General features: G+C 47.4%; 1 protein-coding gene across 14 annotated transcripts in view; it reads right to left on the minus strand.

Moving 5' to 3' along the window:
- LOC118389794 (actin-binding LIM protein 3-like) overlaps positions 1 to 19,267 on the minus strand; it is a 199,701-nt gene that overhangs the window by 15,779 nt on the left and 164,655 nt on the right. For 11 of the 14 annotated variants that reach the window (XR_008147215.1, XR_008147214.1, XR_008147213.1 and 8 more), the window contains 4 exons: positions 19,083 to 19,133; positions 7,875 to 8,009; positions 6,482 to 6,546; positions 5,217 to 5,418 (listed from right to left, as the gene is read on the minus strand). Coding sequence is in view for 10 of the 14 variants with exons in the window: in XM_052529427.1 (XP_052385387.1) it covers positions 5,217 to 5,418; positions 6,482 to 6,546; positions 7,875 to 8,009; positions 19,083 to 19,133 (453 nt within the window). In the remaining 4 variants the exon portion in view is untranslated. The remainder of the gene's footprint in view (positions 1 to 5,216; positions 5,419 to 6,481; positions 6,547 to 7,874; positions 8,010 to 19,082; positions 19,134 to 19,267) is intronic. The other 3 variants (XM_052529426.1, XM_052529429.1, XM_052529432.1) reach the window with 3 other exon arrangements.

Raw genomic sequence — 19,267 nt, forward strand, 5'->3', positions numbered from 1 at the left:
CAGTCAGCATGGAGCAGCCAGTCAGCCAGATCCGCCAGTCAGCATGGAGCAGCCAGAGCCGCCAGTCAGCATGGAGCAGCCAGAGCAGCCAGAGCAGCCAGTCAGTGACAAGATGAATAACCGTTGGATCAACATACAGATGTCCTTCTGCTCTAACAGCTGCTCTCCCCACAGCATGTGTCTGTATATCAAAGTCCAAAATAGCCCCCTATTCCTCATATAGCGCCATGTGACCTGTGACCTCACAATATAGGGAAACGGGTGCCGTTTTGGGACGGCCCCCCAGCGGTCAGGTTAAACACCCAGATCAATGGCTCCTTCAGAAAGCTTTCATGTGCATCACATCAGTCAATGTGTCTGGCTGGTCCTGGTGCTGGTCCTGGTGCTGGTCCTGGTGCTGGTCCTGGTGCTGGTCCTGGTGCTGGTCCTGGTGCTCTCTGCTCTACTCTCTGCTCCCTGCTTTGCTCTACTCTCTGCTCTACTCTCTGCTCCCTGCCCTACTCTCTGCTCTCTTCCCTACTCTCTACTCTCTGCCCTTCTCCCTGCTCTGCTCTCTGCTCCCTGCTCTGCTCCCTGCTCTGCTCCCTGCTCTGCTCCCTGCTCTGCTCCCTGCTCTACTCTCTGCTCTGCTCTACTCTCTGCTCTACTCTCTGCTCTACTCTCTGCTCCCTGCCCTACTCTCTGCTCTACTCTCTGCTCCCTGCCCTACTCTCTGCTCTACTCTCTCCTCTGATCCCTGCCCTACCCTCTACTCTCTGCTCCCTGCCCTACTCTCTACTCTCTCCTCTACTCTCTGCTCTGCTCTCTGCTCCCTTCCTTGCTCTGCTCTCTGCTCCCTGCTCTACTCTCTGCTCCCTGCTCTACTCTCTGCTCCCTGCTCTGCTCTCTGCCCTCTGCTCCCTGCTCTGCCCTCTGCTCCCTGCTCTGCTCTCTGCTCTATGCTCTACTCTCTGCTCTATGCTCTGCTCTATGCTCTACTCTCTGCTCTATGCTCTACTCTCTGCTCTATGCTCTACTCTCTGCTTTCTGCTCTACTCTCTGCTCTTCTCTGCTCTACTCTCTACTCTCTACTCTCTGCTCTTCTCTGCTCTACTCTCTACTCCATTCTCTTCTCTGCTCTACTCTCTACTCCCTTCTCTGCTCTACTCTCTGCTTTCTGCTCTACTCTCTGCTCTACTCCCTGCTCCCTGCTCTACTCTCTACTCTCTGCTCTTCTCTGCTCTCTGCTCTGCTCTGTTCTGCTCCCTGCCTGCCTGTGTGTTATCATTAGAGATAAGACATGATAAACTGCCATGATAGCTAATCAGGTTCAGTTGGTCACAATGTATCAGTTTAATCAGGGAGAGGGGGGTGAAGGTCAAGGTTCTGTGTGTGTGTGTGTTGGGATGCACAGCATTGTGCATGTCTTGCTATGTACATAATGTTAGATTACTTCTGTGCTTATGTGCGGCAAATGCTTGAAGCATGGTTTTTGTGTGTGGTTGGGTGTGTTCCACATTCTACTGCTCTGCCCCCCACTGTGCTGCCAGTGTAGAGGGGGTGTAGAGGGGGTCTGGGTTATCCCCCACTGTGCTGCCGGTGTAGAGGGGGTCTGGGATATCCCCCACTGTGCTGCCAGTTAGAGGGGGTCTGGGATATCCCCCACTGTGCTGCCAGTGTAGAGGGGGTCTGGGATATTCCCCACTGTGCTGCCAGTGTAGAGGGGGTGTAGAGGGGTCTGGGATATCCCCCACTGCGCTGCCAGTGTAGAGGGGGTGTAGAGGGGGTCTGGGATATCCCCCACTGCGCTGCCAGTGTAGAGGGGGTGTAGAGGGGGTCTGGGATATCCCCCACTACGCTGCCAGTGTAGAGGGGGTGTAGAGGGGGTCTGGGATATCCCCCACTGTGCTGCCAGTGTAGAGGGGGTCTGGGATATCCCCCACTGTGCTGCCAGTGTAGAGGGGGTCTGGGATATCCCCCACTATGCTGCCAGTGTAGAGGGGGTGTAGAGGGGGTCTGGGATATCCCCCACTGTGCTGCCAGTGTAGAGGGGGTGTAGAGGGGGTCTGGGATATCCCCCACTGTGCTGCCAGTGTAGAGGTGGTGTAGAAGGGGTCTGGGATATCCCCCAGCCCTATCTCAGCTGGAGCTGGGTGCTCTGTCTCTCCCTGGGCTCCCCTGACTAATCTATTAACAGTAGGAGAGGAAAGCACACAGGAACACCTGACAACATAACCCCCCTCTCCCCCTCTCTCTCTTTCGTTCTCTTCTCCCCGTTAGTGTGTGATCCTCCAGTGTCTGGGTACAGAGACATTAATCATCACAGTCACAGGGATGGAAGCTCTGACCACATATCAAGTCTGGCAACCCTGAGGGGGATCTCATATCGCAACAACGTCCCTCTCACTTGAATTTATTCACCATCTGGCAACCCTGAGGGGGATCTCATATCGCAACAACATCCCTCTCACTTGAATTTATACACCATCTGGCAACCCTGAGGGGGATCTCATATCGCAACAACATCCCTCTCACTTGAATTTATACACCATCTGGCAACCCTCACCATCTGGCAAGGTCTCAAAATATTTCAGCAATACGTAGCTAAATACAGTATGTGATGGTACATAGATGGTTGATGTAAAGGCACAGCTCGGTGGTAGATTACATGGTGTGCGTCCCAAATGGGAACCTATTCACTACTGGTCAAAAGTAGTGCACTATAAAGGGAATAGTGATTAATCTGTAATACATCTGGATCGTGAAGACAGTGCTGAGTCATTATGGACCGGCTCCTCTTCTAACAACATTCGTCAGTCAGTCAGTCCATCAGAGGCTGAGATTAAACTCATCCCTCATCTCTCTCTGTCTCAGACTCCTGACGCTCTACTCTCCTCTCACTTCCACACTGCTGCTGAGGAGCTAGCTCAGGGCAGACAGACAGACAGACAGACAGACAGACAGACAGACAGACAGGCAGACAGGCAGGCAGGCAGGCAGGCAGGCAGGCAGGCAGCTCAAAGTCCAGGAGAGATTTCCTGTAGCGCTATTGGTCTTTGTGCGAGGTTTTATTTCGTAACCTTTATTTAACCTTTACGGGACGGGGGCCTGGGATTCCAAAATAAAAAATAAATATAGGACGAAACACACATCACGACAAGAGAGACCTAAAGACAACAACATAGCAAGGCAGCAACACAAAATGGTAGCAACACAACATGGTAGCAACACAACATGGCAGCAACACAACATGGTAGCAGCACAACATGACAACAACATGGCAGCAACACAACATGGCAGCAACACAACATGGTAGCAGCACAACATGACAACAACATGGCAGCAACACAACATGGCAGCAACACAACATGGCAGCAACACAACATGACAACAACATGGTAGCAGTACAAAACAGGGTACAAACATTATTGGGCACAGACAACAGCACAAAGGGCAAGAAGGTAGAGACAACATCACGTGAAGCAGCCACAACTGTCAGTAAGAGTGTCATGATTGAGTCTTTTTGAATGAAGAGATTGAGATAAAACTGTCCAGTTTGAGTGTTTGTTGCAGCTCGTTCCAGTCGCTAGCTGCAGTGAACTGAAAAGAGGATCGACCCAGAGATGTGTGTTTTGGGGACCTTTAACTGGCAGAACGTGTTGAAGCAGCAGACACACAGTTCAGACACTCATCAGTACAACACAGGACATGCAACCAGAGTGTCTCTTCACAGTCCCCAGGTCCAGAACAGAGGTTGAGAAACACACAGGATTAAATAGAGCCATGACTACATAGAACTCTCTGGTAACCCAGGTAACATGACTACATGGAACTCTCTGGTAACCCAGGTAACATGACTACATGGAACTCTCTGGTAACCCAGGTAACATGACTACATGGAACTCTCTGGTAACCCAGGTAACATGACTACATAGAACTCTCTGGTAACCCAGGTAACATGACTACATAGAACTCTCTGGTAACCCAGGTAACATGACTACATGGAACTCTCTGTTAACCCAGGTAACATGACTACATGGAACTCTCTGGTAACCCAGGTAACATGACTACATGGAACTCTCTGGTAACCCAGGTAACATGACTACATAGAACTCTCTGGTAACCCAGGTAACATGACTACATGGAACTCTCTGTTAACCCAGGTAACATGACTACATGGAACTCTCTGGTAACCCAGGTAACATGACTACATAGAACTCTCTGGTAACCCAGGTAACATGACTACATGGAACTCTCTGGTAACCCAGGTAACATGACAACATAGAACTCTCTGGTAACCCAGGTAACATGACTACATGGAACTCTCTGGTAACCCAGGTAACATGACAACATGGAATTCTCTGGTAACCCAGGTAACATGACAACATAGAACTCTCTGGTAACCCAGGTAACATGACTACATAGAACTCTCTGGTAACCCAGGTAACATGACTACATAGAACTCTCTGGTAACCCAGGTAACATGACTACATGGAACTCTCTGGTAACCCAGGTAACATGACAACATGGAATTCTCTGGTAACCCAGGTAACATGACTACATAGAACTCTCTGGTAACCCAGGTAACATGACTACATAGAACTCTCTGGTAACCCAAGTAACATGACTACATAGAACTCTCTGGTAACCCAGGTAACATGACTACATAGAACTCTCTGGTAACCCAGGTAACATGACAACATGGAATTCTCTGGTAACCCAGGTAACATAACTACATAGAACTCTCTGGTAACCCAGGTAACAAGACTACATAGAACTCTCTGGTAACCCAGGTAACTCAAGCTAGAAATAAAAACAGCTTAAGGCACGACAGGGACTGTGAAGAGACACAGACATTTTGATGCGTTTTCTATTGTATTGTGCATTGTATAATTTATTGTATTATGTATGTGATGCGTGGGTTGGGGTACGACTGTGATATGTGGTTGTCTTGCCTGGATATCTTAAGATGAAGGCACTAGCTGTGGATCTTTCTGGAAGGCAGCGTCTGCTGAACGGCTTGTATATTTATCTACAGTATGTATTGTATCTGCTGTGTTGTTTCCTGTTTGGACACTAGGAAGAGGAGGCGCTGCCTCGGCAGCAGCTGACTGGGGATCCTAATAAATACTATTTCTATAACAGTAAGATGATCCATCACGTCTCAATACTTGTGTCCGTGTGGATAAAAGGATGGACTGGGGTTTAGCACCATGGATGGTGGTGGGGTGTCTTACATCCGTTGACAGTGTTGCCGTAGCCCACATTGTGCAGGGCCTCTTTGCTGCCACTGCGGGAGTTGGTGCGGGAGTTGGTGCGGGAGTTGGTGCGGGAGTTGGTGCGCGAGTTCCGTGCGCTGCTCCACGGGTCATTGTCATAGGAACCAGACCTGGCTTTCATCTCCTCCTTCAGAATCATACGGCCTATACCACCTTGGAGCTAGGGAAGAGAAGGAGAGGAGAGGAGAGGAGAGAGAGAGAGAGAGAGAGAAGGGGAGAGAGAAAGAGAAAGAGAGAGAAGGAGAGGGAGAGAAGGAGAGAGGGAGAGAAGAGAGAGAGAGAGAGGGAGAGAAGGAGAGAGAAGGAGAGAGAGGGAGAAGGAGAGAGAGAGGGAGAGGAGAGAGAGAGAGAGAGAGAGAGAGAGAGAGAGAGAAGGAGAGGAAGAGAGAGAGAGAGAGAAGGAGAGGAGAGAAGGAGAGGAGAGAGAGAGAGAGAGAGAGAGAGAGAGAGAGAGAGAGAGAAGGAGAGGAAGAGAGAGAGAGAGAGAAGGAGAGGAGAGAAGGAGAGGAGAGAGAGAGAAGGAGAGAGAGGAGAGGAGAGGAGAGAGAGAGAGAGAGAGAGAAGGGGAGAGAGAAAGAGAAAGAGAGAGAAGGAGAGGGAGAGAAGGAGAGAGGGAGAGAAGGAGAGAGAGAGAGAGGGAGAGAAGGAGAGAGAAGGAGAGAGAGGGAGAAGGAGAGAGAGAGGGAGAGAGGAGAGAGAGAGAGAGAGAGAGAGAGAGAGAGAAGGAGAGGAAGAGAGAGAGAGAGAGAAGGAGAGGAGAGAAGGAGAGGAGAGAGAGAGGAGAGAGAGAGAGAGAGAGAGAGAGAGAAGGAGAGAGAAGGAGAGGAGAGAAAGAGAGAGCGAGACGGGGAAGAGAGAGAGAGAGAGAGAGAGAAGTGAAAGGAGACAAAGAAAGAGAACACATGAGCATATGGCTTGAGCAGAGCAACAGGAATAATGTCTGGGGATGAAGACTGTTTTGCCCTGTAGACAACATTCATTAAATATTTACAGCCATATCTTGCCAAAACAACAAATAAACTATGTTGAGTAGTGGTATTTCCTGCATTTTTCTGAATTTTGAATATTTAAAGAAATAAAACATTCAGATAAATAAATAATTTATAGTACATTTAATATTGCAAATATGGCTAATCAATGTTTCCTTTTCATTGGTCCACACTCTCTCAGTCACAAATACAAATGAATAGTATTTTGAATAGCATTTACTGTGTCATACTGACTCTGTTAAGACCTTGATTCCACCCATCCTCCTCTCCACCTGAGGAAAACCTCCGGGCACGAGTAGCTGAGATGAGACAGAGAGAGAGAGAAAAAGAAAGAAAGAAAGAAAGAAAGAATGAGAGAAAGGATAGAGAGGGAAATCACAACTACTGTTAAGACACAGCCTTTGAGAGAGAGAGTTGAAATACTCAAGGTTGCTACACACAGGAATTCTATGATGAGACGTGCTCTCTTTAGTTCAAAAACATCTTGATCAATATATCAGTCAATTTCTCAATAACCCATTGAGCCAACAGTGAATCCTCTGGGTCCTTAGCAGCAGTACCTCTGGGAGAGGGAGTGTCGGGGTAGTGGTTAGACGGTACCTCTGGGAGAGGGAGTGTAGGGGTTAGATGGTACCTCTGGGAGAGGGAGTGTAGGGGTAGTGGTTAGACGGTACCTCTGGGAGAGGGAGTGTAGGGGTAGTGGTTAGACGGTACCTCTGGGAGAGGGAGTGTCGGGGTAGTGGTTAGACGGTACCTCTGGGAGAGGGAGTGTAGGGGTAGTGGTTAGACGGTACCTCTGGGAGAGGGAGTGTCGGGGTAGTGGTTAGACGGTACCTCTGGGAGAGGGAGTGTCGGGGTAGTGGTTAGACGGTACCTCTGGGAGAGGGAGTGTCGGGGTAGTGGTTAGACGGTACCTCTGGGAGAGGGAGTGTAGGGGTAGTGGTTAGACGGTACCTCTGGGAGAGGGAGTGTCGGTGTAGTGGTTAGACGGTACCTCTGGGAGAGGGAGTGTCGGGGTAGTGGTTAGACGGTACCTCTGGGAGAGGGAGTGTCGGGGTAGTGGTTAGATGGTACCTCTGGGAGAGGGAGTGTAGGGGTAGTGGTTAGACGGTACCTCTGGGAGAGGGAGTGTAGGGGTAGTGGTTAGACGGTACCTCTGGGAGAGGGAGTGTAGGGGTAGTGGTTAGACGGTACCTCTGGGAGAGGGAGTGTAGGGGTAGTGGTTAGACGGTACCTCTGGGAGAAGGAGTGTAGGGGTAGTGGTTAGACGGTACCTCTGGGAGAGGGAGTGTAGGGGTAGTGGTTAGACGGTACCTCTGGGAGAGGGAGTGTAGGGGTTAGATGGTACCTCTGGGAGAGGGAGTGTAGGGGTAGTGGTTAGACGGTACCTCTGGGAGAGGGAGTGTAGGGGTAGTGGTTAGACGGTACCTCTGGGAGAGGGAGTGTAGGGGTAGTGGTTAGACGGTACCTCTGGGAGAGGGAGTGTAGAGGTAGTGGTTAGACGGTACCTCTGGGAGAAGGAGTGTCGGGTAGTGGTTAGACGGTACCTCTGGGAGAGGGAGTGTAGGGGTAGTGGTTAGACGATACCTCTGGGCGAGGGAGTGTAGGGGTAGTGGTTAGACGGTACCTCTGGGAGAGGGAGTGTAGGGGTAGTAGTTAGACTGCTGGTGGTCGTGGTCAGGAGAGTACGAGTCGACAAACTGGGAAGTCTGGAGGATGTTGTCGCTGGTTTTACTCTTAGTGGCCGAGTAGTTTGAATCATCTGTAGGAAGAGAACATGATGAGGTGAGAACACACACACGTACACACACGTACACACACACGTACACACACGTACACACACACACGTACACACACACGTACACACACACGTACACACACGTACACACACACGCACACACACACGTACACACACACGTACACACACACGCACACACACACGTACACACACGTACACACACACGCACACACACACACGTACACACACACGTACACACACACGCACACACACACGCGTACACACACGTACACACACACCACTAATGATGGCAGGCAGCCTGAGAGAAAACCGTATTCCTCTCCCAGTAATGACTGATTGTCTAGCCGGTTTGTTTTGGTCTTAATGCAGAGAGTGAGGCAGAGAAGGGCAGAGATGTGGTGGGGAATATTGCAGGGAGCTCCATACTGTGGAGCTTCAGTCTAGTTAGTCTTTAAAAGAGGACTGACAGAGGATTTAGATTTAGAGAATCTGCAGCATCTGGTCTCACCTTACACAGATGACCTGGTACTGCTGAGGAGGGGTTACAGCAGCACCTAGATCACCTGCACAGGTTCTGTCAGACAGAAGAGAGAGAGGTGGGGAGAGAGAGAGAGAGACAGAGAGAAGAGAGAGAGAGAGATTCAGAGAGAGATGAAGAGAGAGAGAGAGAGATGAAGAGAGGGGAGGTAAAGAAGATGAAAGAGGAGATATATAGCGTTGATAATATCTGGTAAGTAAGTGGTCTGATGAAAATAGACTGCAGATAGGTAGACTGGCTCAGGTACTTACACAGAGGACAGTTGACCAAGGACAGTACAGAAGGATGAAGGGAGAGGGACTAGGAGAAGGAAGGTTATATTAGCCACATGTTGTAAATTGAGCGAGAGGGAGAGGCAGAGAGAGATGTATAGTGAGAGAGATAGAGAGAGATAACGAGAGAGAGGCAGAGAGAGAAAGGGGCAGAGAGAGAGAGAAAGAGAGAGAGAGAGAAAGAGAGAGAGTCCTATAACTCATACCTCTGTCACCTCTCTGTTGATAGATGGCCCACCGGTACTCAGTGATTTCTATCTATCTAGCTACCTCCGCACTGCCGCTGGTGGGGGCCGATTGCATTGCAAATCATGAGGTAGCAATAACAATTGCAGGACAGGAGCACCATGTCGGAAGGCTGCATGTCCTGATGGATTCAGAATCAGCTCTCAACATGTTGGACATTGAAACCAGTCTGGATCATTAGGTGGAAGTGGTAGCCCCCTGGCCTAAGGCAGGTGTCTCACTCTTAACACATTATAATTGTGTTAGGTGTGTGTGGCGTGGTCTACACACTGTACACGGCAGCCTGTCCGCGTCCCTATTGTACCCAGAGACCTGAATGTATTATGAATGAAGATGCTCTGTTTCTCCTCCTCACCCTGGTGTTGGAATGAGAATCGTGTTCAAACCATGTTACGTCTAGTGAACACAGGGACCGTGCTGTTCATTATGATGTCACAGAGACCGTGCTGCTCATTATGATGTCACAGAGACCGTGCTGCTCATTATGATGTCACAGAGACCGTGCTGCTCATTATGATGTCACAGAGACCGTGCTGCTCATTATGATGTCACAGAGACCGTGCTGCTCAATATGATGTCACAGAGACCGTGCTGCTCAATATGATGTCACAGAGACGGTGCTGCTCAATATGATGTCACAGAGACCGTGCTGCTCAATATGATGTCACAGAGACCGTGCTGCTCATTATGATGTCACAGAGACCGTGCTGCTCATTATGATGTCACAGAGACCGTGCTGCTCATTATGATGTCACAGAGACCGTGCTGCTCAATATGATGTCACAGAGACCGTGCTGTTCAATATGATGTCACAGAGACCGTGCTGTTCAATATGATGTCACAGAGACCGTGCTGCTCAATATGATGTCACAGAGACCGTGCTGCTCAATATGATGTCACAGAGACCGTGCTGTTCATTATGATGTCACAGAGACCGTGCTGTTCATTATGATGTCACAGAGACCGTGCTGCTCAATATGATGTCACAGAGACCGTGCTGTTCAATATGATGTCACAGAGACCGTGCTGCTCAATATGATGTCACAGAGACCGTGCTGTTCAATATGATGTCACAGAGACCGTGCTGCTCAATATGATGTCACAGAGACCGTGCTGTTCAATATGATGTCACAGAGACTGTGCTGTTCAATATGATGTCACAGAGACCGTGCTGCTCAATATGATGTCACAGAGACCGTGCTGCTCAATATGATGTCACAGAGACCGTGCTGTTCAATATGATGTCACAGAGACCGTGCTGCTCAATATGATGTCACAGAGACCGTGCTGTTCAATATGATGTCACAGAGACCGTGCTGTTCAATATGATGTCACAGAGACCGTGCTGCTCAATATGATGTCACAGAGACCGTGCTGCTCAATATGATGTCACAGAGACCGTGCTGCTCAATATGATGTCACAGGGACCGTGCTGCTCAATATGATGTCACAGGGACCGTGCTGCTCAATATGATGTCACAGAGACCGTGCTGCTCAATATGATGTCACAGGGACCGTGCTGCTCAATATGATGTCACAGAGACCGTGCTGTTCAATATGATGTCACAGAGACCGTGCTGCTCAATATGATGTCACAGAGACCGTGCTGCTCAATATGATGTCACAGAGACCGTGCTGCTCAATATGATGTCACAGAGACGGTGCTGCTCAATATGATGTCACAGAGACCGTGCTGCTCAATATGATGTCACAGAGACCGTGCTGCTCAATATGATGTCACAGAGACCGTGCTGCTCAATATGATGTCACAGAGACCGTGCTGCTCAATATGATGTCACAGAGACCGTGCTGCTCAATATGATGTCACAGAGACCGTGCTGCTCAATATGATGTCACAGAGACCGTGCTGCTCATTATGATGTCACAGAGACCGTGCTGCTCAATATGATGTCACAGAGACCGTGCTGTTCAATATGATGTCACAGAGACCGTGCTGTTCAATATGATGTCACAGAGACCGTGCTGCTCAATATGATGTCACAGAGACAGTGCTGCTCAATATGATGTCACAGAGACCGTGCTGTTCAATATGATGTCACAGAGACCGTGCTGTTCAATATGATGTCACAGAGACCGTGCTGCTCATTATGATGTCACAGAGACCGTGCTGCTCAATATGATGTCACAGAGACCGTGCTGCTCAATATGATGTCACAGAGACCGTGCTGCTCAATATGATGTCACAGAGACCGTGCTGCTCAATATGATGTCACAGAGACCGTGCTGCTCAATATGATGTCACAGAGACCGTGCTGCTCAATATGATGTCACAGAGACCGTGCTGCTCAATATGATGTCACAGAGACCGTGCTGCTCAATATGATGTCACAGAGACCGTGCTGCTCAATATGATGTCACAGAGACCGTGCTGTTCAATATGATGTCACAGAGACCGTGCTGTTCAATATGATGTCACAGAGACCGTGCTGCTCAATATGATGTCACAGAGACCGTGCTGCTCAATATGATGTCACAGAGACCGTGCTGTTCAATATGATGTCACAGAGACCGTGCTGCTCAATATGATGTCACAGAGACCGTGCTGCTCAATATGATGTCACAGAGACCGTGCTGTTCAATATGATGTCACAGAGACCGTGCTGCTCAATATGATGTCACAGAGACCGTGCTGCTCAATATGATGTCACAGAGACCGTGCTGCTCAATATGATGTCACAGAGACCGTGCTGCTCAATATGATGTCACAGAGACCGTGCTGCTCAATATGATGTCACAGAGACCGTGCTGCTCAATATGATGTCACAGAGACCGTGCTGCTCAATATGATGTCACAGAGACCGTGCTGTTCAATATGATGTCACAGAGACCGTGCTGTTCAATATGATGTCACAGAGACCGTGCTGCTCAATATGATGTCACAGAGACCGTGCTGCTCAATATGATGTCACAGAGACCGTGCTGTTCAATATGATGTCACAGAGACCGTGCTGCTCAATATGATGTCACAGAGACCGTGCTGCTCAATATGATGTCACAGAGACCGTGCTGTTCAATATGATGTCACAGAGACCGTGCTGCTCAATATGATGTCACAGAGACCGTGCTGCTCAATATGATGTCACAGAGACCGTGCTGCTCAATATGATGTCACAGAGACCGTGCTGCTCAATATGATGTCACAGAGACGGTGCTGCTCAATATGATGTCACAGAGACCGTGCTGCTCAATATGATGTCACAGAGACGGTGCTGCTCAATATGATGTCACAGAGACCGTGCTGCTCAATATGATGTCACAGAGACGGTGCTGCTCAATATGATGTCACAGAGACCGTGCTGCTCAATATGATGTCACAGAGACCGTGCTGCTCAATATGATGTCACAGAGACCGTGCTGCTCAATATGATGTCACAGAGACCGTGCTGCTCAATATGATGTCACAGAGACCGTGCTGCTCAATATGATGTCACAGAGACCGTGCTGCTCAATATGATGTCACAGAGACCGTGCTGCTCAATATGATGTCACAGAGACCGTGCTGCTCAATATGATGTCACAGAGACCGTGCTGCTCAATATGATGTCACAGAGACCGTGCTGCTCAATATGATGTCACAGAGACCGTGCTGCTCAATATGATGTCACAGAGACCGTGCTGCTCAATATGATGTCACAGAGACCGTGCTGCTCAATATGATGTCACAGAGACCGTGCTGCTCAATATGATGTCACAGAGACCGTGCTGCTCAATATGATGTCACAGAGACCGTGCTGCTCAATATGATGTCACAGAGACCGTGCTGCTCAATATGATGTCACAGAGACCGTGCTGCTCAATATGATGTCACAGAGACCGTGCTGCTCAATATGATGTCACAGAGACGGTGCTGCTCAATATGATGTCACAGAGACGGTGCTGCTCAATATGATGTCACAGAGACGGTGCTGCTCAATATGATGTCACAGAGACGGTGCTGCTCAATATGATGTCACAGAGACGGTGCTGCTCAATATGATGTCACAGAGACCGTGCTGCTCAATATGATGTCACAGAGACCGTGCTGCTCAATATGATGTCACAGAGACCGTGCTGCTCAATATGATGTCACAGAGACCGTGCTGCTCAATATGATGTCACAGAGACCGTGCTGCTCAATATGATGTCACAGAGACCGTGCTGCTCAATATGATGTCACAGAGACCGTGCTGCTCAATATGATGTCACAGAGACCGTGCTGCTCAATATGATGTCACAGAGACCGTGCTGCTCAATATGATGTCACAGAGACCGTGCTGCTCAATATGATGTCACAGAGACCGTGCTGCTCAATATGATGTCACAGAGACCGTGCTGCTCAATATGATGTCACAGAGACCGTGCTGCTCAATATGATGTCACAGAGACCGTGCTGCTCAATATGATGTCACAGAGACCGTGCTGCTCAATATGATGTCACAGAGACCGTGCTGCTCAATATGATGTCACAGAGACCGTGCTGCTCAATATGATGTCACAGAGACCGTGCTGCTCAATATGATGTCACAGAGACCGTGCTGCTCAATATGATGTCACAGAGACCGTGCTGCTCAATATGATGTCACAGAGACCGTGCTGCTCAATATGATGTCACAGAGACCGTGCTGCTCAATATGATGTCACAGAGACCGTGCTGCTCAATATGATGTCACAGAGACCGTGCTGCTCAATATGATGTCACAGAGACCGTGCTGCTCAATATGATGTCACAGAGACCGTGCTGCTCAATATGATGTCACAGAGACCGTGCTGCTCAATATGATGTCACAGAGACCGTGCTGCTCAATATGATGTCACAGAGACCGTGCTGCTCAATATGATGTCACAGAGACCGTGCTGCTCAATATGATGTCACAGAGACCGTGCTGCTCAATATGATGTCACAGAGACCGTGCTGCTCAATATGATGTCACAGAGACCGTGCTGCTCAATATGATGTCACAGAGACCGTGCTGCTCAATATGATGTCACAGAGACCGTGCTGCTCAATATGATGTCACAGAGACCGTGCTGCTCAATATGATGTCACAGAGACCGTGCTGCTCAATATGATGTCACAGAGACCGTGCTGCTCAATATGATGTCACAGAGACCGTGCTGCTCAATATGATGTCACAGAGACCGTGCTGTTCAATATGATGTCACAGAGACCGTGCTGTTCAATATGATGTCACAGAGACCGCGCTGCTCAATATGATGTCACAGAGACCGCGCTGCTCAATACGATGTCACAGAGACCGTGCTGCTCAATACGATGTCACAGAGACCGTGCTGCTCAATACGATGTCACAGAGACCGTGCTGCTCAATACGATGTCACAGAGACCGTGCTGCTCAATACGATGTCACAGAGACCGTGCTGCTCAATACGATGTCACAGAGACCGTGCTGCTCAATATGATGTCACAGAGACCGTGCTGCTCAATATGATGTCACAGAGACCATGCTGCTCAATATGATGTCACAGAGACCGTGCTGTTCAATATGATGTCACAGAGACGGTGCTGCTCAATATGATGTCGCAAAAACATTCTTTTGCATCAATGCACGTACACAGACTTTGTCTGAGAGCACATGTGATAGTACCTGTTCAGACTGGCTCAACAACTTGGTAGCGATGGCTTTATGTGCAAGTAAATACTGTAGGCTGTGTTAATGCTGAAGTATATGATCCCTGAATGTCTCGGTAGTACGTGTGTTGCTACTGTATCTTAACAGAAAAAGTCTGTAAAGTACACAAACATACAGGACAGTGAACAGTACTTATAGACTGACACAGACATACTCTCATGGTCAGCAATGCACCTTGGTGATCTGCACAACTACTCAACCATGAAACAGGGAAACTGATTAGGCCTATCTGTGAAGTGTAGAGGTAAAACAACTAGTTGACCTATCTCTGAAGTCTAGACACATCCATTAATGTCTAAACCACTGGCAACAAAAGTGAGTACACCCCTAAGTGAAAATGTCCAAATTGGGCCCAATTAGCCATTTTCCCTCCCCGGTGTCATGTGACTCGTTAGTGTTACAAGGTCTCAGGTGTGAATGGGGAGCAGGTGTGTTAAATTTGGTGTCATCGCTCTCACACTCCCTCATACTGACTGGTCACTGGAAGTTCAACATGGCACCTCATGGCAAAGAACTCTCTGAGGATCTGAACAAAATAATTGTTGCTCTACATAAAGATGGCCTGGGCTATAAGTATAAGAAGATTGCCAAGACCCTGAAACTGAGCTGCAGCACGGTGGCCAAGACCATACAGCGGTTTAACTGGACAGGTTCCATTCAGAACAGGCCTCGCCATGGTCAACCAAAGAAGTTGAGTGCGCGTGCTCAGCGTCATATCCAGAGGTTGTCTTTGGGAAATAGACATATGAGTGCTGCCAGCATTACTGCAGAGGTTGAAGGGGTGGGGGGGGTCAGCCTGTCAGTGCTCAGACCATACGCCGTACACTGCATCAAATTGGTCTGCATGGCTGTCGTCCCAGAAGGAAGCCTCTTCTAAATATGATGCACAAGAAAGACCCGCAAACAGTTTGCAGAAGACAAGCAGACTAAGGACATGGATTACTGGAACCATGTCCTGTGGTCTGATGAGACAAAGATAAACTTATTTGGTTCAGATGGTGTCAAGCGTGTGTGGCGGCAACCAGGTGAGGAGTACAAAGACAAGTGTGTCTTGCCTACAGTCAAGCATGGTGGTGGGAGTGTCATGGTCTGGGGCTGCATGAGTGCTGCCAACACTGGGGAGCTACAGTTCATTGAGGGAACCATGAATGCCAACATGTACTGTGACATACTGAAGCAGAGCATGATCCCCTCCCTTCGGAGACTGGGCTGCAGGGCTGTGTTGTGTCTTTACTATCATTAACTGAAGACTGATAGTTTTTATCAAAGATTCTCTGTAATTAGTTATTACGCGATCAACTGATTAATCACGTAACTAATTAACTAGGAAGTCGGGGAACCAAGGAAAAATATTCAGATTACAAAGTTATCATTTCCTAAAGTAACTTTACAGATATTTTATCTGATCAATTAGTGTTCGAATTAATGAATTATTTACTCTACCTCATGTTAGTCTCATTCCAAATGTCGTAAATTGTTGGTTATCTGCACGAACCCAGTCTTCATTATGAGTCATCCATACATCAATTGTCTTAAATAATTTATTTATTACTAACTAAGTAATTCACAGAAATGCATAAACAAACAAGGTAAATGTGGTTACATGAAATGATAGGAGAATGTGCCCTAGTGGGCTAAACCGGCATTGCGGCTTGTTAGACAAAAGGGAAGTGGGGGTCGACTAAGAAGTCACTACAGAGTGATAATTATAACAATTGACATGCTAATCGACAACGACCCCAAACACACCTCCAAGACGACCACTGCCTTGCTGAAGACGCTGAGAGTAAAGGTGATGGACTGGCCAAGCATGTCTCCAGACCTAAACCCTATTGAGCATCTGTGGGGCATCCTCAAACGGAAGGTGGAGGAGTGCAAGGTCTCTAACATCCACCAGCTCCGTGATGTTGTCATGGAGGAGTGGAAGAGGACTCCAGTGGCAACCTGTGAAGCTCTGGTGAACTCCATGCCCAAAAGGGTTAAGGCAGTGCTGGAAAATGATGGTGGCCACACAAAATATTGACACTTTGGGCCCAATTTGGACATTTTCACTTAGGGGTGTACTCACTTTTGTTGCCAGCGGTTTAAACATTAATGTCTGTGTGTTGAGTTATTTTGAGGGGACAGCAAATGTACACTGTTATACAAGCTGTACACTCACTACTTTACATTGTAGCAAAGTGTCATTTCTTCAGGGTTGTCACATGAAAAGATATACTCAAATATTTACAAAAATGTGAGGGGTGTACTCACTTTTGTGATATACTGTATATATATATGTCAGTCCCTTTGGTTCGTTCCCTATATACAGTGCCTAGCGAAAGTATTCGGCCCCCTTGAACTTTGCAACCTTTTGCCACATTTCAGGCTTCAAACATAAAGATATAAAACTGTATTTATTTGTGAAGAATCAACAACAAGTGGGACACAATCATGAAGTGGAACAACATTTATTGGATATTTCAAACTTTTTTAACAAATCAAAAACTGAAAAATTGGGCATGCAAAATTATTCAGCCCCTTTGCTTTCAGTGCAGCAAACTCTCTCCAGAAGTTCAGTGAGGATCTCTGAATGATCCAATGTTGACCTAAATGACTAATGATGATAAATACAATCCACCTGTGTGTAATCAAGTCTCCGTATAAATGCACCTGCACTGTGATAGTCTCAGAGGTCCGTTAAAAGCGCAGAGAGCATCATGAAGAACAAGGAACACACCAGGCAGGTCCGAGATACTGTTGTGAAGATTTGGATACAAAAAGATTTCCCAAGCTTTAAACATCCCAAGGAGCACTGTACAAGCGATAAAATTGAAATGGAAGGAGTATCAGACAACTGCAAATCTACCAAGACCTGGCCGTCCCTCTAAACTTTCAGCTCATACAAGGAGAAGACTGATCAGAGATGCAGCCAAGAGGCCCATGATCACTCTGGATGAACTGCAGAGATCTACAGCTGAGGTGGGAGACTCTGTCCACAGGACAACAATCAGTCGTATATTGCACAAATCTGGTCTTTATGGAAGAGTGGCAAGAAGAAAGGCATTCATTAAAGATATCCATAAAAAGTGTTGTTTAAAGTTTGCCACAAGCCACCTGGGAGACACACCAAACATGTGGAAGAAGGTGCTCTGGTCAGATGAAACCAAAATTGAACTTTTTGGCAACAATGCAAAACGTTATGTTTGGCGTAAAAGCAACACAGCTCATCACCCTGAACACATAATCCCCACTGTCAAACATGGTGGTGGCAGCATCATGGTTTGGGCCTGCTTTTCTTCAGCAGGGACAGGGAAGATGGTTAAAATGGATGGGAAGATGGATGGAGCCAAATACAGGACCATTCTGGAAGAAAACCTGATGGAGTCTGCAAAAGACCTGAGACTGGGACGGAGATTTGTCTTCCAACAAGACAATGATCCAAAACATAAAGCAAAATCTACAATGGAATGGTTCAAAAATAAACATATCCAGGTGTTAGAATGGCCAAGTCAAAGTCCAGACCTGAATCCAATTGAGAATCTGTGGAAAGAACTGAAAACTGCTGTTCACAAATGCTCTCCATCCAACCTCACTGAGCTCGAGCTGTTTTGCAAGGAGGAATGGGAAAAAATGTCAGTCTCTCGATGTGCAAAACTGATAGAAACATACCCCAAGCGACTTACAGCTGTAATCGCAGCAAAATGTGGCGCTACAAAGTATTAACTTAAGGGGGCTGAATAATTTTGCACGCCCAATTTTTCCGTTTTTGATTTGTTAAAAAAGTTTGAAATATCCAATAAATGTCGTTCCACTTCATGATTGTGTCCCACTTGTTGTTGATTCTTCACAAAAAAATACAGTTTTATATCTTTATGTTTGAAGCCTGAAATGTGGTAAAAGGTCGCAAAGTTCAAGGGGGCCGAATACTTTCGCAAGGCACTGTGTATATATATATATATATGTTTCTCCCTTTGGTTCCTTCCCCAGGCGTCATTGTTTCTGTCCCTGTGTCATGTCTGTGCGTTGTTCTTGTTTCTTATTTTGTGTTATGTTTATTTATTAAAACACTCCCCGAACTTGCTTCCCGACTCTCAGCGCACATCGTTACAACAACATCACATTAAACAATAAAATATATTTGATTTACACCACAATTTTCTTTTACGGAAGATGAAATATTGGCAATAGCTCATCATCCTCTGAGACATGTTATACTTCCAATGAGGTAGCTACAATTGAAGGTGGTTCATCTTTTAGCTTGATCATTGTTGTAAGAGGTTGATACATTCAACTGTGTGGTTTTGTTGGGACACACACACAACAAACACATCAATCACAGCTAAATCACATCACAGACAATGCCTCACAGCAGGCAGCCCCACACACATACCATGTCGCTTACAGATGGGAGGTTTCCTGTAGATGTTGAGATCCCCTGTGGCTGAGGACACAATGAGAGAGAGAGGAGATGAAACATTGAAAAGAGAAAAGGTAAGAAGAAGAGTAGGGAGGGGAAAGGTCAATCTTATAGATCCACCGGGATAGAGAGTACATGATAGAAGAGGAAAGTACTAA

The sequence above is a fragment of the Oncorhynchus keta genome, chromosome 11 (assembly GCF_023373465.1).
Source record: "Oncorhynchus keta strain PuntledgeMale-10-30-2019 chromosome 11, Oket_V2, whole genome shotgun sequence".
Taxonomy (NCBI): Eukaryota; Metazoa; Chordata; class Actinopteri; order Salmoniformes; family Salmonidae; genus Oncorhynchus; species Oncorhynchus keta.